Below are 22,065 nucleotides of genomic sequence, written 5' to 3' on the forward strand. Positions count from 1 at the left end.
ACTTATAGAGATTATCATTTTTCAGATTTTTATAATGTCATCTTGTATAAACATGTTTATTTATTGCAATATAAACATGGAGATATTTGAAATAAGTAAAGCATGTTTGAAAAATAAAAAACTTGTTAAAATCTTAGTCTAAACATACTTAGCACCATCTAAATATTATTTTTAAAGTCATGTATTATCTAGATCATTGAAAAATATATCAACTTTCGTATATATATTTAACAAGGTTCTCAAACGACCATAGTAGTCATGTCCATATACCAATAAAAAAAATAAGACATAGATAAAGTAAAACTCAAATTATTTTACAAGTAAATATTACTAACTTTCATCTTCTTAAAATCTAAGTTTAAAATAAATTGATTATTAAATTACTATATTAAAATAAAAATAAAGACGGAAGATATATATAATTCTTTTAAAGTTACAACTCAATCTAGATTTTAACCACAATCAGAAGTGCAATAACTAGATTTTTTTTTATTCTATCAATTTTAGAATATATATCTCTAAACTTCACCTTGTATATAAAATTAGGCTTAATAACATGAAATATTGTTACATTTTTAAGACTTTGAAAAAAAAATCAATAATATAAAATTAGACTTATATGTTATCTTCCACGTCAGTACTTCTGTCCAAAATAAACTCATTATTACATCTATTACATATAGTAAATAACAGAGTTATGATAGGTTAACAAAAAGTTTTTAACAAAGTTTTCACAAACTTTCTTATTCAATTAAAAAAGTATTATTTTATTACTTTATTTTATTTAAAAAATAAAAATTTAATCCACTTTAATTCTTTGTCAAAAATTTTATTGTCAAAAGATAATTTTTCCGTAAATAACATACCATTAATATTCACAAATAATAATAATAATAATAATTATTATTATTATTATTAGAAAAATATATTATACTGATATAATATTAACATAAAATATCATTCTACATGATATTTACATGTCACATGCAGTAATATTATTATTTCTTGAGAACAAGAACAGCAATATTATTTACTCAAATATTTATATATTAGTGTATTAAAATATTTAAGTATTTACATATCACATAAAGTAATATAAGACAAGAACCCTAAGGCAAGAAGACAAAAATTTAAGCCCGACAAGAATAAAAACCCTAAGACAAACCCGACAAGTATATAAAAACCCTAAGACAGACCCGACAAGTATAAAAGAACCCTTAGACAAGCCCCACAAAGAACCCTTAGACAGCCCCACAAGCGAGAAGAACCCTTGCCCTTAGCCTGTCCCAAGAATTGAAGAACCATAAGCTCGACAAGAAGACAATTACCCTAAATGTTCAGACAATAATAGAACCTAAGGTCAAACAAGACAAGAACCCAATCCTAATATGATACTCTTAAGGCAACGATAATCTTAAGGCAAAAGCGCTAAGTCCCACAAGAATCTAAAGTAGATAATAGTAAACAGGTACAAACAGAGAAAATGGCGATAACCCTAAAGACAGGCAAGGATGTTAATGAGAGAAAATTCTTACACAGATTCGAGCAAATTCTAACACAGATTCCAGCGGACATTTTCTATGAAAATTCTAAGACAAAGTTTCAGTTTAAGATAGAGTTATAACATTATACCAATGATATATATAATAAAATTCTTATACAATATGCTGCTGATAAAATAATACAGATATCCCTGTCATGCTAACAGCAGCCTTAAGACATACTTCAAATATAAGACAGACACCACTCATATATATAACCTTAATTCTATGTACTCCACCCCCTAACAGAATTGATACATCACTTACATATTTATATATTATATATATTCACATAACACTATAACTTCTGGTGATGTAAGGTATTCACCGTCTGAGAAGACCTTTTTATTAACCTACTACTACTTCTGTATGATGAGGGCCGAGGAGTTAGTTCCTTTTGAGGACGATTACATGCACCAGGGAGTTTGCAGAGAGTCCCAAGGACCCACTTCAAGAAAGGTTTTAGCTTCATAAATCCCTGCACCATCTGGTATCAGAGGCAAATCGAGAGACATAGCAGCTTCAGCCCAGATGGAATCATCGAACATAGGCTCAGGAATGTCATCGAATGACCCCCCAAAAGAATCAACCCTGTCCCCGTTCATCTCCATGGACATGGTGGTGGTGGTGGTTTCATGGGGAATTGCAACATGAGAATCGCTGGTGTACACAGGTGCAGAATCAGCAATTGCATGCTGAGGAGGCTGAGGAGGCTGAGGAGGCATGGAGAGCACAGGGTTGAAGATGATGTTGGTGTGATCGGTGAGGTTGTTGGTGAAATCAAAGGAGGGGAGATTGAAAACATCACAGGGAGGGGGAATCTGAGGGTATGGTGGTGGAAACTGGAAATTGAAGGGCATGATAGGAAGGTGTGGGAGGTTGAGTATTGCATCAGGTCCGTAGAGCTTACGTGCTGCACAATCATAAGCCATGGCAGCCTCTACAGAGGTCTCAAATGTGCCTAGCCAGAGGCGTGCACCACGGTTAGGCTCACGGATCTCAGCCACCCATTTGCCCCAAGTTCTCTGCCTCACACCTTTGAAGGTGCAACTCGCATTCTCAGGGCCTCCTTTGCCTCTCATACACCCCTTTCTGGAACTCGCTTTTGCACCTTTTTTCACCTGCTTACTACCACTCATTCTCATGCCTGATTTCAGCATTGTGCTAGCTAGAGGAGTTACCAAGGAGATAAGGGTTGGTATATGGTGTCAGAATATGGAAGCTGATCAGTGTATTTATACTCAGATAAGAAGTGTTATCAGAGTTAATAGGTAAGCCAAGTATTTGAAACGTGGAGTTTAGTAGCTACTTGGCATGATGAACTAGATTATCGTGTCAACCTTCAGGCTCACTGTTGGCTTCTCCTCAGCACACTTGGCTTGGATTTTTGTTTGTATGCAAACTCATTATGTAGAGAAGAATCGAGAGCAAAACTCTCGTTTGCTTTTCCTTTTTTTATATTGAGTGAAATAAATGAGACTATGAATGCACACTATAAAAAAGTGAAAGATGAGGGAAGAAATTAAAAGCTGTGGGAGGATGGATGTGGTTTCTCTTAGTGTGGATGTTGTTTATCAGATGCTGTTTTGTCATGTGACATTATTTGGAAGAAACGGTTCAAGATAACTATGACTCAGGAATGAAAATTTAATCCGTGAAATTGCAATAATAACAAAGCCAAAGTAACTGATCCTAGTAGTTTCGAAGTTTGGAATTGTAATCAGTGCACATTAAAAAAACTCCAACTAGAGTTAATGACTGAGGAAGTGCTGTTAACAACAGGTGTCAGTTTTACCAAAATGGATACACATTTCACACTGTGTTTACTGTTTCATTGATGAGCATTTTATGCATTCACACATAATCACTAGTTATCTATGTGTTAGTTTTTCTTTTGTAATAACTTGGAAAGAAGTGATTCCTCCCAGTTCAGGTAAGGAAATATAAAAGAACTGTGCAGATATCACTCTTTAATGCACTAAAATCAATACTGATAAATTAAGATAAAAAAAGTCTACGAAGGTTGTATTATTTAAAGCTGAAAATATCCACTTCACATGTGCACTTTAGCATCTAAAGTAACATCTCTGGATTTAGAAACTGACATGAAATAAACTATAGATGTATTACATTACTTTTTACTTTGTATACACGCAGTGATTCTGATTTATATGGGAAGAGTGCAGAACACGACTAGATATCCCTGTGTACGACAGAGGTATATCACAAGGACAATTTGCAAGTACACCTTCATTTTTTGTTTTTGGTCTAATTTGAAGTTTTCAAAATCATGATTCCTGGGTATCATCATGTTTATCTCCTAACTTTTGATTTGTTTGCTTTCACATTGGGGGATAAGTAGTACAATATAAATTTACATGTGTGTATATGTGCTGTTTGTTATACTATATTCCAAGCTTTCTACTCAAGTGGTTTATTTTGCTTGAACTAGCAATTTATATAGAAGATGCAAATGAGAACGCGTTCACAAATACTTCCATAGTAGATGATGACATAGTCTCTGATAAATATTTATTATGAGTCTTACAATATTTATTATGCTATTTGTTGTCTTATGATGTATTTATTATGCCAGCATGGGAATGACAGACATGATTTTTGTCGCAATACAGAAGATAACTATTGCATAACTTTGTTTATTACATTTGTACTAAATATTATATATCTTTCATGTGGAATTCTCATTCTTCATGCTTGAAAAATATAAACTCCCATTTTCAATTTGTCAATTTTGCTGCTTACAGTTTTACAAACTTTCATGTCAATTCTGATGCTTACAACAATATAAACCTTTTCATGTCAATCTTGATGCTTACAACAATATCAGACAGATTAAGTCGAACTATTATACTCGATGCTTTCATCATCTTACACGTATTCCTCTGTTGGGAACTGGTAATAATCTTCTTAACTTTGTTCTCTGATAAATTCAAATTAATACCAGAACCATTGCAAAAAGACTCGATGAACTGCAATGCAGTATTGCTTAACGAAAACATATAATAAGCTATTCTCAAGTAGAAATCAATGTTTCACTAGAACCCGAGCATTTCTTTAAAGCAGACCTTATCTCCTTTAACATCTCATTAATCTGGATGCCCTTTCTGCAAACAACAACAAATGTTGATCAAAGTCAATGAATAGAATTATAATATGATATAGAGACTGTTTAAACAATTACTACACGAAGTGAAGAAGAAAAACACTTTTAAAAATATAAAAACAGGTAGTCAGGCAGAAAAAACACTTTAAAAGCAAATATAAAATTACATAATAAACTGTCAAGCACTTACAGAGGGCTGATTCCTGTTGACCAAAGTCCATGTATTAGAACTATAATATAATAAAGAGATTGGCTAATGTATTAGAATTAAGATATAATAAAGACATTGTCTAAGCAACACCCTATGTATGTGAAGAACAATAACACTCTCAAAAAGAAAATATAAAACATCAGACAGAAAAACACTTTCAAAAACAAAATGTAGAAAGTCAGACAGAAAAACACTTTCAGAAAGAGAATATAGAACAAATTATCAAACAGAAAAACAATTTAAAAAGAAAATATAAAACAAACTCTTGAGCACTTACAAAACACTGACTCCAACAACAGAGAGAGGTCCAGGATAGTCCTCAAGTCTTTTCTCCTTCGTGTCAGTTTCATCAGACAGTTGAGCATCACGGTTGCCAATTGTCATGATTTCTTGAATCAACGATGGAAGTCTGTCCTTTGCCTAAGATTATAATTAGATGAAAATGTTTGTTATGTGACAGAATTTTGCATATTTCTTGAATATACGTGACCGTCCCTAAACAATACAATAACAGACCAGATGATGCATTGGCCATCCCTTTTCAAGAAAAAGGAAATTAAAAGATAACACTTAACCCACATATTGGCTGCGACCCTACATACCTCTGGTAGGTCAATCTTATTCAAAACTACAACATACGGTCTCTCAAGGTAAGCAGGATTGTACATACGCAACTCCTGCAACAGAGAAGAATTGCAATTGGGAGAGCATGAGCAGGATTCAAAAACAGAGAACTAGGGAAGCTCTTTACAACTAGAAAAACAGAGTTGTGATTATCAACAAGAAAACAGCTTAACATGACTTACAACTTGTTGACTTTTAAGGAAAAACTAATAAGAGATAACAAGATCAATTTTCCATGTAAACTCCCTTTCAATTTTTTAGAATTAGAATAGAGACTCTTCCAAAGCTAAAATAAACAACACTTCAAATCAAGCTGTTTAACCAATGAAAAAACCTTAGCCTGAATGGATAAAAAAATATATCCAATTGTAGGGTAAAATACATACTTCTCTGACCGTTCTGTAGTCATTTACAGGGCTCTCAGTGGCAGCATCAACAACATGGACCAATAGCCGGGTCCTTCTGAGGTGCCTCAAAAAATTACGACCAAGACCCTGAAAGTGAAAGACAAAACCGTCATATTTAGCATCTCGATGGTTTAAAATGGGGACATTTCCTAAGAATAAAAATCTTTTATACCTTTCCTAAGTGAGCGCCTTCAATAAGACCAGGCAAATCTGCCAATGTAGCTTCCGATGAATACATTCCTGCCCCCAAGCTGGGATCACCACCTAGGCGGCCAAGATTTGGCATTAATGTTGTAAAAGGGTAATCAGCAATATCAGGTTTAGCAAGTGTAATGGCTGCCAGAAGTGTTGATTTCCCAGCATTTGGAAGTCCCTAAAACAAGATTAACTTGATCATGAGATGAAAGGGTGAAAACACCAGGAGGACAAAAAGTAAGAAACAACCACTATACAGTTGACCTTTGTTCACCAACCAAAGAAATGATTTGATACAAAGGAAAAACACAACCACCTCGGGTTTATTACACCTCTCCTTGTCATCTTTCACAAACTCCACGCCAAGGTATTTCAGTTACCCAACAATGATAAAACTATCTTCCTTGATACAGAGAAAAGAAAAACTAAAAATTCGCCGATATCAAGCTTACAGTTATAAAATACAAGACAAAATATTACTAAATAAACAGGGCATTATGCATAGATGCAAAACTTACAATGAGACCAACGTCAGCTACAACTCGTAGAATCAACTCCAACTTAACTTCCTCTCCAGGTTGACCGTGAACTAAAATCTGTAAAAAATTAAATAAAAATGTTATATCTTACACTGAGATAGGAACACAAGTTGCTAATGCAGAAATTTCAAATAATACTAGTCTACTGTTTCCAGACTCGAGCAGATTTACATTTCCTGACAGCCAAACATTAGATTTGACAATTTAAAATCATAATATTAGTAAACCCATGACAAAAATAGTGAAAAAAAAGTATCCATCTTGGACAAAATAATTGGTCACTCATTATGTACTGCAAAATTCAAATAAATTTTGATTAACTGAGACATTATGCTAGTATAAGATTTTCAATTTGCACAGAGAAGATTGTAACCATAAGAGGTTATATCTTTCCAAAGATGACACTGAGAAATATTCCATCGCACGCATAAATATTGATAAACTTTACCTTGTCTGAGTCATCCCTCATCACATTAGTTGTCAGAGCCATCATCTTTTTTCTTTGACGCTGTGGCATTTCCAACAAGCTAATCTGGGCATGCAAAAAATAAAAAACAGATTCAGGTGTGAAGTACAAAATTAACAAACTAGGTGTATGTTATGAATAAATGAATGAGAAGGGTTGCTCAGTGTTCATTGTTCCAATCTAATGGGGTGTAGGCCAGGTAGATGCATGCATCCTTACTCCTACAACCAAAGAGGCCAATTCCTGGATTTAAAAACCCGTGACAACTTTAACGTCACAAGGCAACAATCCTACTGTTGTGCCACAATGATCTATATGCATATATGAGTTCTGATGGTCTAATTATTCATTTTATCATCAATCTTAACGAACACAACTTATCCACTAAACAATTTGGTAGTCCCTAATGCATTAAAGTATTCATAACTCAATCACAACATTAACAAATTTGAATAGAATTTTCAATGCGAACAGATTTGAATAGACTTTTGAAAGTGCACTACCCCTCCTTGTCCTCCCCTAGCAACGAGAACTTCATCGCCAGGTTGTGCTAGATCAGCCAACACCTTCCCTCGTTTGCTTTTCACAACTGTACCTATCACATTTATAAACACGATCAGATTTAATTCATGGCAGGATTTTTCACCAAACAAGATGCAAAATGAAAACAAGTTAACCTTTTTTGTAACTCAAATCAAAACATACAAATTCAAAATGAACGCAAAAATAGAATAAGTCAATTGCCACCTGATTACTTGTTTGGTTTGAGAAAATGTTTCCTATTTTAATTAATGATAGAAGTACCATTTTATATTGACTAAGTTCCTAATTTCAAAGGCTTTCTTTTTATTTCATCATTCTATACAAAGCCTAAATCAAGTGATATTTTGTAATTATTAATGAAAATAGGAATCAAGTGATAGCTTATGAAAACCTCCAATGCCTTCTTATCCTCTATCAGAGTGCCATCCCTGTTGAGAAGCATCTGCACGAGGGATCAAGGTAAAGCAAACATGCATCGTGCTTGGACACAACATTGTTGATTTTAGAACTGTTGGACAAATACGATGAAACTTTAAAGACCCCCTTTAACCAGAATAAAAACTTCATTCTAAGTTTTTATCATTTTCATTGGACCTGAATAAGAAAATAAAATTAGTTTCTTTACAAATTAAAATTAATTTATACATAAGTAAATTTCAAACGCCCATCGTATAAGTAATTTATACAAATTAAAATTAATTTATTCATAACTAAATTAAAATAAAATTAGTTTCTTTACAAATTAAATTAATTTTTAAACTCAAGTGCTTAGGAAAATGTTTCAAAGTCACAAAGCCTAGTCACAGAGGTTCAAAAAATAGCTATCGATTTGGCCAATAATCAGTAATGCAGGGGGAAAAACATCAGTAAAACACAAAAACAGAGCATACAAACCTACAGGAACAGGAATGCGCATCGTGGGAGCCACAAGTCCATCGCGCAACATCGACGTCAAAACGCCCATGGCACCAACGTTGCCACCGCGCTTGGCGTGAAACCTGCTCTTGCTGTGAAACTCCAGCAACGTGTCTTTGGTCTCGTCGGCGTAGATCACCACGTCCCCTCCGTGCCCTCCCGCAGGGAGTATGAGCGACCCGTCGAAGTCCCTCTTCAATGAGCCTTTCCCTTTCTTCTTCGTTTTAGCCTGCTCCTGCTCGTTCTTCTCTCTGTGATTCAGCACCGCGCCGTGGCCTCCGTCACCCGCGCGAACGGTGATGATTACGTGGTCGAAGAACTTGTGAGGCTCCTTCATCAACGACGGCGGAGGAGACGCGCCGGCGCTGGTTACGCCGCACCGTACCGTTTTCCATTTGTGATTTTCGTGGTTTCGTGTGTTGTGGAGGAATTGGACGGTCCTATATATACATTTAAACAATTTTAGTTCAGAAAAAACCGAAAAAGGGATAAATAATGAGTGAGTGAGTGCGTGAGTGAAAGTAGTACCTTGGTGGAATGAAGAGAGTGGAGAAGAAAGGAGTTTCGCGCAATTGAATTTTGGGAGACGAAGAAGGTGGCGAAATTAGAGACACCATTATCCGATTTTGGTTAGTAAGGAAGAAGTAAAAGAATGAACCTATGTTCACTGTGAGTGACCCAAGAAGCAATATCTTGCAAAGGAAAAATATCAAACTATATCTAAAACTTTTACATCTAACAAAGTGTTTTTTTTTTTTACAATATTGGTGCAATTCGACTTGGAAATTATTAAAGTGGTGCAGATTTTAGTATAAAAAGTGGAGTCGTGTAGTTTTCACATAAAATTAATTATTTGTCCAAACAAATTTGTGTTATATCGGCATGACTTTATTATTGATATTGTAATGAAGTTATATGATATTCAAACTACCTTAGTGTCAATTATAATATCATATTATTGTTGAACTAATTCAGTGTTGAAAAAATATTGAGCTGAATAAAAATAAAATAACTTTTATTTAGTTAAATAACAAAGCATGAAATGATAATTAGTGAACTTTTTTTATTATGATTTGTTCATTATAAAATGGTGTAAAAGTTATTTATGGGACCTATATATATATATATATATATATATAAACTCGTCATAATAGTTCTTTTAAGTACCGAACATGTAACCAAAAGATGTAAACGCATTTTACATCACACATCAGAGCACAAAAAGAAAATGGATCTGATTATCAGCTAAACCTCACAGTGGATTGAATACAATCTAAAATGTGGAAAATGATGGAAGAATGACATATTAAAGCTACATACTATATCGAATAACAATTTTCTCCATTTTGATACGAATGCAGCATGACTAGATAGCCTGCAACAAAAGAAACTATACACGAAGACAACTTTACACCAGTGATCAAATCATGCATGCACCAATCCCAGTGAATATTCAATAGATGGTAAACCGATCACTAAGAAAATTACTCAACGAAAATGGTGGCGACCACTCCTGCAACGAGCAAATGAATGAATCAGTTTGAAACACTGACTAAGAAGACAAATAATTTTGTCAGCTGAATAGAATTAGTTCAAAGCTTGAATTGCAGAGTGAAAAAATAGTGAACATATGCAGGAGTATAATAATCAATGGCCTAACCAGTTGCATCAAGATATCTCTAACTACTGTTGTTTGCCGTATAAGAACCTCCATGGCACTGAGTTGGGGAAGGTTTAAGTGTGCTGGCCATCACCAAAACAAAAAATAAGACAAAGAAAGCAATATATCATATTTAGCATGAGATAGAACAAAGTATATTGAAGTTAACCAACCGAGAATGGCGAGATTCAAACTCTCCAACACTTGTTGCCGAAAGTCTTCGCCAACCAGACCACTCATTGGGGATTCCAGTGGATCCTTATAAGCAAGAAGGGACATAAAATCCTGAATCAAGGAAAACTTTATGTTTACTTCACCTTGAAGATCGACACATACATGTATGAATAAATTGCAAGCAAAAGGCAAACATACTTTAACTTTTTGGCCATATACTGGATGATTCCCAAAATGAGCAATGTATTTCTGAGCAAACAGCACAGCTTCTACCCTGCCAACACAAGATTGTATGATAGCAAGAAGATTGCAACATGCTCACTTGGAAGAAAAATTAATCTTATCTCACCATTTCTTATTCAAGACAAGGCCAACAAAATGAAGACATATAACATCAAACAGCAACTTAATGTTGTCTAGCACACGCAGTGACATTTCGTCCATGATCTCAAAAGCTGTCCGTGAATCTCCCTCCCTTATAAGGCGAACGATACCTAATGATCAATCAAATTTACTGTCAAATATTTGAACAGAGATGAAAAAGCTAGGTTTGCAGTGCACAAGCCAAGAAAATGACATTCACATGAAATCAAAAGTCTTCAACCAGCCTTGAACACCTAAAGACAACAATAATAAACCTACTTATTCTTTTTTCCATTTTCTCCAAATCCTCTGCAGGCCGATTCATCTCAGTGCAAGCAATGAATGACTCTGAAGACTCTCTGTAGCCATTATGTATAAGATACGACAGAATGAGGTCGTTCACAACATTTTCACCTAGAGCCTGTAAATAAATATACATGTAGCAAAATAAAGTGTACAGAAAGTAAATTATTACTTCACACAGAAGACAAGAACAACATATCAAATACTGCAAATCCTTCACATTGCCAAACATGTTACACAGAGGACAAGAACGAAGATCACAACTTTTCAGACAAATCAAGACCAGTGCATAGCCAACATTCATTGAATCTTCGAGTTAAAAAGAACCAAAAAGGTTGCAATCTTCTTTGAATCTTGCCGCATTCTTTTATAGCAACAAGCAAGAACGCAGTTTCTTTTTTTATAAGCAAGCAAGAACGCAGTAATGCTTTACAACGAAAGAAATAAATAAATAGTGAAATTAAAAGGACAATTGTAAGAGGAAAATGGTGAAGGAGAAGAAACGTACAATGTCTTCATAGAGCTTAGGATCAATCTCCATGGTTGGAACTTGGAAGCGTCGATTGGGATGGATAATCGGAGAAGAGAAGCTTCGATTGTGGGTTAGTGTTCAAGAATCAGAAACACGAAAAGATGGGCATTGTTAATATATATATATATATATATATATATATATATATATATATATATATATATATATATATATGAATGTGTTGTGTGTGAGTCTACCAACAGAACAGAAGCAGAGCAAGATTGCCGCCAAAAAACAAGATTTTATGAAGTGAAATAACTAATAACTGAAATAATTAATTAATCACATTTTTATTAATTTTTACCAGAAAATAGATAAATTATAAATAGCCAGACTCTTTCAATAAAAATTTAAACATTTTAAAATTAAAAAAAAAAAATACTATTTGTACAACAAACTGTAAATAACAGTTTTTGCTGTCAATCTTTCCCCTGCACATTATTCATTACATCCCATAATAATAAACATGGACAAAAAAAAAACATTGTATGAATTGTTACATGTATCATTTCATATGTTTCCAATTAAAAAACAAAGTAGAAGGTTCCTAACTACAAGTGATTTGGTTCATGGAACAAAAGAACATCTTCTGAATAAACTATACATAATCCGCTAACAAGTTCTGCAAGATCTTAATCCTTGAATAATGAACACGATAGTTTCTCTACCGTGGCTGTAACAAGGACACTGTAACTTCATTTTGTGATCTATCTCCACAACTTCTCGAAGAAGATTCTGCCTGAATGGGAAACTGTGTTGTTCCTGTGTAGAACCCAGGTGGAGTTGGCTCAGGCAACACCTTTTCACCATTCAACATCAAAACCACAGAGGACATGTTTGGTCTGTTTTGTGGTGTTTGTTGCACACACAACAGACCCACATGAATGCATCTCAGTATTTCAAGTGGTGTGATTGGATAATCTAATACCTCATCTATTAGCTCCAATGGCTTTTCTTCAATCCACAATCTCCATGCCTGAAATGGAATGAAAGCAATTTTTTTTCTTTTTTCATTGCGAGCATAAGATCAAGAGTTTTGAAAACATAACTGTTTGAATTTTCAAACACAAGGAAAGAAATAGCCTTTAAGCTTACATGACTAAGAAGATTAAGCTGATGCTTAGAGTCATGGAAATTCCGATTCTTTCTCCCACTGATTATCTCCATTACCATCACACCAAAGCTAAATACATCAGATTTGATTGAAAAATGTCCATGGAGAGCATATTCAGGAGGCATATAACCACTGCAACACAAGCATGAAAGAAAATTTTGATGTCAAACTGTGTTGCAACATAGTAAAAAAACATGACTTTTACTACTTACTATGTTCCCATCACTCTATTTGTATTGGCCTCAGCTTGATCTCCTCCAAATGTTCTAGCCAAACCAAAATCTGATATCTTTGGATTCATATCGTTGTCCAGAAGAATATTGCTGGCTTTGAGATCTCTGTGGATGATTCTCAATCTAGAGTCTTGGTGAAGATAGAGTAGCCCTCGTGCTATACCATCAATAATTTGAAGACGCTTTGTCAAATCTAGTTGTTTGCTTTGCGTTGAATCTAACAAAATTTCACTTTTTAAGTCAGTGTAAGAACTACAAAATAGAGCAAAATGAAGAGCCATAATTTGCATGGTGTGAGATTTCAAACCAAAAATGAAGTTATCCAAGCTTCTGTTATGCATGTATTCATAGATCAAGAGCCTTTCTTCTTGGTGAGTAGAACAACCATGAAGTTTTATAAGATTTCGATGTTGAAGTTTTGCCATTAACATGACTTCATTCTTGAACTGCTCTGCTCCTTGTTCAGAAGTTTTTGCAAGCCTCTTGACTGCAATCTCTTGCCCATCTTGCAGTATACCCTGAGAGTAATTTTGAAACTTTGATCAAGAGAAATATTATTTATCTCATTAACAAGATTTGTTTGATGTGAAATTTAACTACCTTGTACACTGGCCCGAAGCCACCTTCTCCTAATATGTTACTGGGTGAAAAGTGATTTGTAGCAGCAGAAATGGTAGAAAAATCAAATATTGTTGATAACTCCACATCTTCCTTCTCCCTTTTGTACTTCCAGTGAAATATTTTTAGCACCTCTGAAAACAATGGTAGGAAATACCAATATGGTATGGTTCACAGATTAATTTAGCAAACAAAATAAGAAGAACACGAATCAGACTTTAGAATTGAACACTTCTTTTCATTCTAATAGTTATACTGCATTCTGATGTTAGATTATGTGATGAAGAATCAAATTTTACTTTTCCATAAGCTCACCTCTCTTCGCGAGCTTCTTCCTCTTCATATATGTGAATGTGGCCAATCCAAGTACCACGACCAAGAAAACAATGCTTACTATTATCCCTGCAATGTTCTTGCTATTGAAGCTCTTGTTACTGCCTCCATGATCTGAGGAATAAACTGCATGAAGATTGCAGTTTAAGAGGAAAGCAAAAGAAGGAACATGTTTAGATTTCAAAAGATGATAATATAAGAGATGAAAATACCTAACTCTGAAGCTTCAAGTCTTATGTAAATGTCTTGTCCTTGGTCTGTGTGTCTACTCAAATCAGTAATGTCACCAAACCAAAGCAAGCACCCTCTCCCACTTGCATCTATATTTGCATATGCTGTGCAAGAACAGTTTTTCAGACACAAATTCTCACATTTCTCAAGGCTCAAACTCTCGTTATACCAAGAAAAAGAAGTGTCTGGCAACTTCATTCCTGTGTACTTCCGAAACCTATCACCATCACAACTCAAATTCACTCTTCTCACACACCCACCAGACCAATTCAGTGAACTCCACTTTTCATAGAACTTTGGTACAAAACCTTCTAAGCAAGTACATATTTTTGGAGAGTTGGTAACATTACACAGTGAATTCACATCACAAAAGGCATAATATTCACACTGATCCATGGGACGAGTGGATAAAATCTCCCAACCCCGGCTACCACCCGACCATAACAAACGTTGCACAAAACCAGATGGGTTGATCACTAACCTAGTAATAGTTTCAGCCTCTAAGGTTTTATATTGGTAAATGACTTCCTTGTCGTTGATCTCAAGAGAAAAATTTACGAGTCTAAGCATTCTTCTCCATGAAACTCCACTGAAAACATTGCCGATCCATGACCCTCCTCTACTGAACAAAAGTTCCCCCTTTGTAGTAACCAGTTGAGGAAAGCCATGAGCATCTATGTGATATGAAAACTCACCAAAGCCAGGATCTTCTGCGTTTCTCCAAGATGTGAGAAACCTAAAAGGACCAGACACAAAGTTTGTACGAAGTTTCATTCCTGCAAGGAAAGTGTCACCAGGGTAGTCAAAACTTTCCCACAAAAGATCTTTTGTGCTGTCTCCATCTTGCACAACAAGATTTCCGGAATCTAGAAGCTGCATGACTGGTTTCTTAGAATTTCTTGATGAATTGGAGAACCACAGAACACTCCCTGAGGCATCACGAATAACAGGAACTCCTTCTTCTGTTAATGTGAAAAATGGTGTTGAGTTTTTCACTGGGGCATCTCTGTTGGCCACCCACACAATAGTCTTTGGTGATATGTTCTTGTACCATATACAAAAGTATTGACCTTGTGAATTTCCAAACTTGAAGAATCCAGCTTCAAAAGTTCCAGCAGAAGAAACCATGGTTTTATTACCTTGGATTGATTCATTTGGAGTAAGAGTAAGAGTTCCTTGTGTAGATAATAAGAACGTGGAGATGAGGCAGAAAAAGAAAACTCTTACCATTGTTAACTTTTTTGTGTTTATGATGGTTTTCCATGGTTACAAACCTCCATGTTCATTTAACTAAAATCACCAGAAGAAAATGGTTGTCCAAGTCTCTCTATAAGACGTTCCTGTTGTGTTGAAAAGTCTTCCGAATAACATTGAGGCTGCATTTTTGGACCAACGTCACTATAAAGTTAAGAAATTGTCTAAAGTTGAATTTTTTTTTACACACCACTGCATGCGAAAGAAAAATTGTTTTACCCTGTACACAAATCTTAAAATGGTTTTAATTTCTGAGGAAAAGAGATAATAAATGCACACAAAACACTTGCATAACATAGTCGTGTGAAAAATCCAACACGTGAGGATTCAGTTTCGGATAAGAAAGGGTGAGTGCAAGTTGTGACATGAATGAAAAGAGGGACCAAACAATGCAGTTAACAATAGGACCCTCTGCTTGATGATACTTTATCAACTACTGACAGGTTCATTTGATGTCCAACCAATAGTGTTGACTTTCATATTCCATTCAAAAATAAACACCAGAAATCAAATGAAATTAGATGTAAACATGTTTGGTCCAAAATAATTCAAGTCAGAGTTTAAATCTTAAATTTTATAAAAATGACTCAGTAAAATATTATATAAGAAAAAAACTCGTAAATTTAATGTTTTGAGATTTTGAATTAAAAGTATTATTCATCATTTAGATTGGTTTCATGTTTGTTTGTCCAGTGTTTTTTTAGTTGTTATTGTAATAACTTCAAAATTATATATATATATATATATATATATATATATATATATATATATATCAAATAAACTACGTTGAAATTGAAATTTGTATATTCAAACTAATATCTAATTGTTTTATTAACTGTGTTTCTACCGCAAGAAAATATTTTATCAGTAACCAGGTTTAGTGATGAAAAGTTGTTAGCTATTATAGTGATCAATTTAGATACTAATTTAAAAAATAAAAAATTATTGGTTACTAAAATAGTCACTATTATAAACAAAAAATTATAATTAGTTACTAAATTGGTCAGTAATTAATTAGAGACCAAATTCAAAGACTAAGTCATTTTGGTAGTTAAAACCTAGATAGCTAATTTGTAGTAAACAGTCTCCTTTGGTAGTCAAAATCATGTTAACTAATTTTAGAGACCAATTTAATAACCAATTATATTTTTTTATTCATAATAATAACGGCTATTTTAGTAACCAATAATCTTTTAGTTTGTAAATTGATATTAAAATTTGTTACTATAATAACTAAAAACTTTTAATGACTAGAATTGATTACTAAAAAAACATTTTCTTGTAGGGTTAATAGTGCATTCTCAGGAATCTTGTGAACTATATTCTTAGAACTTTTAGTAATTCTTGACACAGATGAATAATAAAGTTTATTTAATTTCATTTAAAAAAAATAAGTGAAAAAGAAAGTTAGAGGAATACAGTATAGGAATTAGTTATTATTGCAGACAATAAATTCCATTCCCATGAGCGTCTGAGATATTCAATAGATGTAAGTTAAAATATGATAACACAATTACTCTCCTAAGAATTAACATAGATATCTTTTCATTACCTCTGACAAACACGAAAACGTTGACATAGATGCGATGGAAAATCTCATCAGTAACACATTTTATAATTATTTGGCTTCATTTACTTAGAAAAAGGGTTGGTTATAAGATTTGAAAAATGATAGAATTGATTAATTTGTCTGACCAGGTATCTTATAGCTTCATATTCAACTTAAATACCTATATTACAGTTGAAAAATATGTATAACTGGGTTGTTTTGGATTCACAATGGCGTCGGCTAAGAGCCACCTTTTTTTTCTTTTAAAGGAAAAACTCTTATGCCTAAATCATGACATGGTATGCCATGGTATGTCATGCACGCAGTCATATTGAACTATAATGTAGTATTTTGGGGAAAAAAAATTCAAAATTAACAAAGTGGATAACTTTTTAAAAAATTACAAAAATAGACAAGTGATGTCAATATAGTACAATTTCATTATGAATAAGGTGACACTTTAAACTTAGTCTTATATTATTATTATTTGATCATCTTTAATGATCTTCGACCTAAATCATAACTCTAATATACTTTCTCATCATATTTAAAATGGGAATATAAGAGAAAGTGAAATCATTTTTTTCATTATATATAAAGCATTCTAAATATATTTCTTGGTGGAAGAAATGGATATATATAGAAGGTAAACCCTACAAGAAATGAGAGTGAGATTATCCTTAACAAGACAAAAAAGACTAAGGTTACTAGGAAACTGTGATCGAAAACTTGTTAATTGGTGATATATCATTATGACTATTAATCATTCTTACTTGTACAATTCAGCAATGTCGGATCTCCAACAAATGTTGAACTGATATAGATGAATGTAAAAGTATGTGAATATATATATATATATATATATATATATATATATATATATATATATATATATATATATAAAACTTCTGTGATTGTGTGAACCACTGTGCTGCATAATTCAAAAATCTGCAGAAATCGTTGTCTTCACAGCATGATCATGCTGGTTTTTCACACCAGATTACTACATAACTTCAAAATCACGTAAAATCTCTATCACCTAACATGCTCAAACGAGATTGAAAATCGAAATAGTAGTGTTAATGGCCTTTTCTTTCGGAACTGGTTTCTTCTGTTTTCTAAATATTTACAAATTCAGATCCAAAAACCTCAAACAGCACACTCCAAGTTCATTGACATTCCAACCAAAACATGCTATATTTATTAGTAATGGCACATTGATCTATATGACATGGTGGAATATTAGGAGCTGAAAAACTATATCTACTATCATTAATTAAGCAGTGATTATGAACAAATATAAAGCATGAAACGTGAAGCATCAAAATTTATAAGGTATTGATGATGATGATGATGATGACGATGGTGATGAATCAAGAAGAAGGAAAAGCATCTTTGACAGCAGAAGCAGCAGTGAGATAGTTAAGCGTGTTCTTGAGCGTCTCTTTCTCTCTCTTCAACCTCTTCGCCGTGTCCTCCAGTTCCAACAGCGCCTGCTGCTCCCTGGGAGCACCCTCGAAGGTGCTTCCGACGAAGAACGAAAACGGCGTCGGAAAGAGGTTCCGTCTCAAATCCCCCATCTCCTTCTCACCTTTCCCTCCCAACCGGTTCGAGAGGCGTATGACGTCCTTCATGTACCCCTCCACCTCGCGGGCCAGCGCCTCCGCGTCGTCTCCGGCGTCGTTCTCCGGCGGGCGGTCCTCCAGCCACGTGACGCGTCCCACGAGGTAGGGTTTGCTGCGGACGACGTCGTTGACGCGGAACCTCTCCTGCCCTTTGCAGACCAGGAAGAAGCGGTCGTCGACGAGGCGCTCGTGCTTCACCACCTCCCCGACGCAGCCCACTTCCGAGGTGCCGGATACGGCGTCGTGGTAGACGACGCCGAAGCGGAGGTCGGTGTGGAGGAGCGTGTGCATCATGATGCGGTAGCGGAACTCGAAGATCTGCAGAGGGAGGATCGCGCCCGGAAAGAGGACGAGAGGGAGAGGGAAGAGAGGCAGCTCGACGGCGTCGTCTTGCGGCTTGTCGGAGGCGGAGCAGCGGAGAGAGTGGAGAGTCCGGCGACGGCGGAAGAGAGAGGAGGGTAAGAATATATTGGCGGCGGCGGCGGTGGTGGTTGTGTGAGGGAGAGAAGTGCATGGTAGGAGGTGTGGCATTGGGAAAGATGCCATTTTTGTGTTTGGTTTAGAAGAAGGGAGACAGGGATTGCATTGCATGATTTAGTTTGTGTTTGTGTGGTTTTTTTGTGGCATTGTTTTGGTGATTTTTGGAGTTGAGAGAGTGAAAGAACATCCTTTGGAATGATCTTTGTTATTAATGTTTTATGTTTGGATTGGATAGAGAAAATGTGTGGAATTTTGGTGGAAGAAGAGTTCTCTCAGTGGATATAGTGTGTAAGTGGTATAGAATATTCCACGTGTGACTCTTCGCCTTCCAACAATTATCTCACAAAACATAAGAATACTAATAAATAAATTCAAAAAAAAATAAAAAATAGGTTACAATTGAAGCTCAACACTAACGTAATGTTAACATTTCACTGTTCTATCTCTGATTTCCGTTGGGCTGTTTTCTGTTGTGGCAACTAAAGAATCCACTCCCATTCAAACCCGTATTTTGAGTTGTTCATGCTATTTACACTTCCCTTTTATGCTAGATGCACTCCCTTGTGATTATTTTATTTAAACGGCATATTTTTTTTCTAATGTTTTAGAAAGTACTTTTTTACAAGAAAATAAAATATGTTCTGTAAAACAAAGCACATAATGTTAAATGAAATAAGAGTAATCTAGGAAGTATTTTCAAAATACTATCTTTTGCACAACAATAATATGTTTCAAATAATATTTTTCATTTTTAATGTTCCAGAAAATGTGTTTTTTATGGTGTGTTGTGAACATAAAATGTGTTTATGAAAATTAGTTTTTTCTCTTTATCACTATGAAGCTTTAGAAGTGAATCTCAGAAAATTTAGTGTAAGTTCTCATAATTCAATGTCGAATTTTTCTTAAATTTATTATCAAGTGAGCACCTATTAGTTTCAATGTGGTGTCTAACGTCTTGGATTACGAAAACTCATTACCAAGTGAGCGACCAGTGATTGTAGGGTGGCACTCATCATTTCCACCACCGGAGGTAAGTGACTTTGAAATTCTAAACTTGTGCCCAACAATGTTGTAATGCTGTCCAACGCTATACCAAAAATCATAAGTTATCCAATGCGCAGGCTTACATTTTTTTTTTCATCTTTTCTTTCATGTAACATACCATGTTATGTTAAATTAGATCTTAGACAAAACAAATCGGACATCTTATTATAGCTAAATAAACTTCACAGATCACTTATTACTAGTGCAGAAATTCATTTTTACCTCGTCTTATATGCCTCAGTTGTCCAGGAACAGAAGCATATAATGGCACGGTGACATTTTTACAATTTCAGATAACTTTTATGCCTCGGTTCAGCTTAACCCAAAGCAAAAGAGGCTCATATGCTTCGGTTCGCCAAAAAGCAGTGCCAAAGGAGGCTCATATGCTTCAGTTACACAGACCTGAAGCCAAAAACCCACTAGTTGTTACCTCTTTGGCCTCGGGTGGGTCTGAACCGGTGCCAAATAGGGCTATATGCCTCAGTTCAATTAATAACCGAGGTCATATGGTTTAATTAGGGCACCAAATTCGCGAGCCCCCTTTCTCTTCTTCTTCCCCGCGCCCCTCTCTGCAACAGCACTCTTTCTCTTCTCCCTCCGGCATGGCTATTCCAGGCGCGGTGGTGATGTCGTCGACGTTCCAGATGCAACAATGGTGGCTCTGGTGGCGCGGATTCGCTGCTGCTCTGATCTATTCGAAGGTGGTGGTGGCGTTGTGTTGTTGCAGTGGTGGTGGCGTTGCGTTGTTGCAGTGGTGGTTCGCTGCCTTCGTTCGCGGTGGCGCTGCTCTCTGCATCTGGTGTGTCGTTCACGATGGCGTGATGATGGTGGTCCGCATATGGATGTGCGTTCGCGTTTCGCGCAAGTTGTGGATCTGTGTTTCTATTGGCTACAGGTTGTGGATCTGTGTTTCTATTGGCTGCAGGTTTTCGCGCAGTGGTGCATTGTGGAGAAGAAGACGAAATTGTGGTCCGGTGCATTGCTTCCGACAAGGGTGGCGGCTGCCATGGTGATGGAAAGAGATGATGAAAATTAGGGTTGCTCGAGCATGGTGCAGATGCGTGGAAGAAGATGGTGGTGGCTGCTGCGTTTCGTCGGCGAGATGATTGGCTTCGGTTCTATTTTGACCCGAGACAGAAACGGAACTCTATGGCTTCGGGTAACAATCGAGGCCAAAAAGGGTGCCTTTTGGTCTCACCCCAGTATGCCTCGGTTCTAGACCCGAGGCAAAATGAGGAAAATAATCAGGGCAAAAAACCTTTACTGTAGTAGTGTATTCAACTAAAACAACAATCACACAATCTACTAATTCAGTTTAACATATCAAATTCTAACTTTCACGAATCACAGTTCACACATCAAACATGATTAAATCAACAATATTAACTAGCTTTTCTCTAGTTAGGTGCAATCACAAACAATTAAGTCCCATCAATATTTGTATAAAACATTATTAGGGATAGATGTTCCTAAATTCTAAAGATGTAGTATACAGGTTACTCTACTTACACACATGGAATTCTAATCAATGATGAGAATACATCCTAGCATTCTTAACCACACAAAGATTTATTTTGAATCATTAAACACTACATGCAAGTCCAAAACACTCCTGATGCAGTAGATTTCTTAAAGAAACATAAATGAGAGATAAAAACTGGACTTACTATATTCAAGATTATGATTAGATAAGATTGTGAACCTCAACAAGGGTGCATTTTTTTGGGAAGAATGATTTGAGAGAGAGTGAGTAAATTGATTTAGGTGAATTTGAAGGTGAAATTTATGTTATTTTTTTAAGAGATTTGAAGGTGATACCAGAGTTAATTTGAGAATAAATTTTGTGAAAGTTTATGAAAAATTTGACTTATGTAACTAATGAAAAATAAAATTTAATTGATGAAAAATAAGAATACCAAATTGTCCTTGTTGTTAAAAGTAATGTAAAATTATACGTAGATAAATTTTAATTAATTTTGAATTTTTT

General features: G+C 35.1%; 4 protein-coding genes across 10 annotated transcripts; all 4 read right to left on the minus strand.

Annotated features, from left to right (window-relative positions):
• Positions 1 to 1,613: 1,613 nt before the first annotated feature.
• On the minus strand, positions 1,614 to 2,762 carry LOC114195342 (uncharacterized). The gene has a single exon (XM_028085769.2). The coding sequence runs from the start codon at positions 2,699 to 2,701 to the stop codon at positions 1,949 to 1,951; it is 753 nt and encodes a 250-aa protein (XP_027941570.1). The 5' UTR covers positions 2,702 to 2,762; the 3' UTR covers positions 1,614 to 1,948.
• A 1,491-nt stretch (positions 2,763 to 4,253) lies between these two features.
• LOC114195341 (putative GTP-binding protein OBGC2) lies at positions 4,254 to 9,260 on the minus strand. Of its 2 annotated transcripts, none has more exons than XM_028085768.2 (10): positions 9,094 to 9,260; positions 8,545 to 9,005; positions 7,611 to 7,696; positions 7,090 to 7,173; positions 6,621 to 6,698; positions 6,080 to 6,280; positions 5,887 to 5,994; positions 5,479 to 5,553; positions 5,154 to 5,296; positions 4,254 to 4,666 (listed from the first exon to the last, which is right to left on the minus strand). In XM_028085768.2, exons 1-10 carry the CDS (start codon positions 9,180 to 9,182, stop codon positions 4,576 to 4,578), a joined length of 1,416 nt encoding a protein of 471 aa, XP_027941569.1. In that variant the 5' UTR covers positions 9,183 to 9,260; the 3' UTR covers positions 4,254 to 4,575. The 2 variants fall into 2 exon arrangements, with proteins under 2 accessions (XP_027941569.1, XP_027941568.1); XM_028085767.2 differs by having other exon boundaries at positions 7,611 to 7,702; positions 9,094 to 9,259.
• Positions 9,261 to 9,783: 523 nt separating this feature from the next.
• LOC114193105 (uncharacterized) lies at positions 9,784 to 11,884 on the minus strand. Of its 3 annotated transcripts, none has more exons than XM_085666046.1 (6): positions 11,574 to 11,884; positions 11,042 to 11,183; positions 10,749 to 10,893; positions 10,598 to 10,673; positions 10,399 to 10,510; positions 9,784 to 10,308 (listed from the first exon to the last, which is right to left on the minus strand). In XM_085666046.1, exons 1-6 carry the CDS (start codon positions 11,604 to 11,606, stop codon positions 10,139 to 10,141), a joined length of 678 nt encoding a protein of 225 aa, XP_085522172.1. In that variant the 5' UTR covers positions 11,607 to 11,884; the 3' UTR covers positions 9,784 to 10,138. The 3 variants fall into 3 exon arrangements, with proteins under 3 accessions (XP_085522172.1, XP_085522171.1, XP_085522170.1); XM_085666045.1 differs by having other exon boundaries at positions 9,784 to 10,078; positions 10,226 to 10,308; positions 11,042 to 11,884; XM_085666044.1 differs by having other exon boundaries at positions 11,042 to 11,884.
• Positions 11,885 to 12,081: 197 nt separating this feature from the next.
• LOC114193902 (G-type lectin S-receptor-like serine/threonine-protein kinase At4g27290) lies at positions 12,082 to 15,502 on the minus strand. 4 transcript variants are annotated; one of them, XM_028083887.2, is made up of 8 exons: positions 14,108 to 15,501; positions 13,878 to 14,021; positions 13,545 to 13,696; positions 13,252 to 13,462; positions 12,924 to 13,161; positions 12,693 to 12,843; positions 12,526 to 12,573; positions 12,082 to 12,359 (listed from the first exon to the last, which is right to left on the minus strand). In XM_028083887.2, exons 1-8 carry the CDS (start codon positions 15,354 to 15,356, stop codon positions 12,210 to 12,212), a joined length of 2,343 nt encoding a protein of 780 aa, XP_027939688.1. In that variant the 5' UTR covers positions 15,357 to 15,501; the 3' UTR covers positions 12,082 to 12,209. The 4 variants fall into 4 exon arrangements, with proteins under 4 accessions (XP_027939688.1, XP_027939686.1, XP_027939687.1 ...); XM_028083885.2 differs by having other exon boundaries at positions 12,082 to 12,573; positions 14,108 to 15,499; XM_028083886.2 differs by having other exon boundaries at positions 12,082 to 12,573; positions 13,878 to 14,009; positions 14,108 to 15,388.
• Positions 15,503 to 22,065: the final 6,563 nt, after the last annotated feature.

This window comes from Vigna unguiculata, chromosome 8 (assembly GCF_037176805.1).
Source record: "Vigna unguiculata cultivar grain cowpea cultivar isolate G323 ecotype 2 chromosome 8, ASM3717680v1, whole genome shotgun sequence".
Lineage (NCBI taxonomy): Eukaryota > Viridiplantae > Streptophyta > Magnoliopsida > Fabales > Fabaceae > Vigna > Vigna unguiculata.

What these genes read in the sequence shown, in the direction of transcription:
- LOC114195342 (XM_028085769.2), bottom strand. Translation starts at nt 2,701, where the DNA reads ATGCTGAAATCAGGCATGAGAATGAGTGGTAGTAAGCAGGTGAAAAAA.
- LOC114195341 (XM_028085767.2), bottom strand. Translation starts at nt 9,182, where the DNA reads ATGGTGTCTCTAATTTCGCCACCTTCTTCGTCTCCCAAAATTCAATTG. An exon ending in CTAGGGGAGGACAAGGAGGG is followed by an intron (nt 7,174 to 7,610) that starts GTAGTGCACTTT and finishes TTGCATGCCCAG; the next exon opens with ATTAGCTTGTTGGAAATGCC. An exon ending in TGAGGGATGACTCAGACAAG is followed by an intron (nt 6,699 to 7,089) that starts GTAAAGTTTATC and finishes AATTTTTTACAG; the next exon opens with ATTTTAGTTCACGGTCAACC.
- LOC114193105 (XM_085666044.1), bottom strand. Translation starts at nt 11,369, where the DNA reads ATGAATGTTGGCTATGCACTGGTCTTGATTTGTCTGAAAAGTTGTGAT. An exon ending in GAAAATGGAAAAAAGAATAA is followed by an intron (nt 10,894 to 11,041) that starts GTAGGTTTATTA and finishes ATTGATCATTAG; the next exon opens with GTATCGTTCGCCTTATAAGG. An exon ending in TATATGGCCAAAAAGTTAAA is followed by an intron (nt 10,511 to 10,597) that starts GTATGTTTGCCT and finishes TCCTTGATTCAG; the next exon opens with GATTTTATGTCCCTTCTTGC.
- LOC114193902 (XM_085666043.1), bottom strand. Translation starts at nt 15,356, where the DNA reads ATGGTAAGAGTTTTCTTTTTCTGCCTCATCTCCACGTTCTTATTATCT. An exon ending in ACTTGAAGCTTCAGAGTTAG is followed by an intron (nt 14,010 to 14,107) that starts GTATTTTCATCT and finishes TTTATTCCTCAG; the next exon opens with ATCATGGAGGCAGTAACAAG. An exon ending in GAAGAAGCTCGCGAAGAGAG is followed by an intron (nt 13,697 to 13,877) that starts GTGAGCTTATGG and finishes CATTGTTTTCAG; the next exon opens with AGGTGCTAAAAATATTTCAC.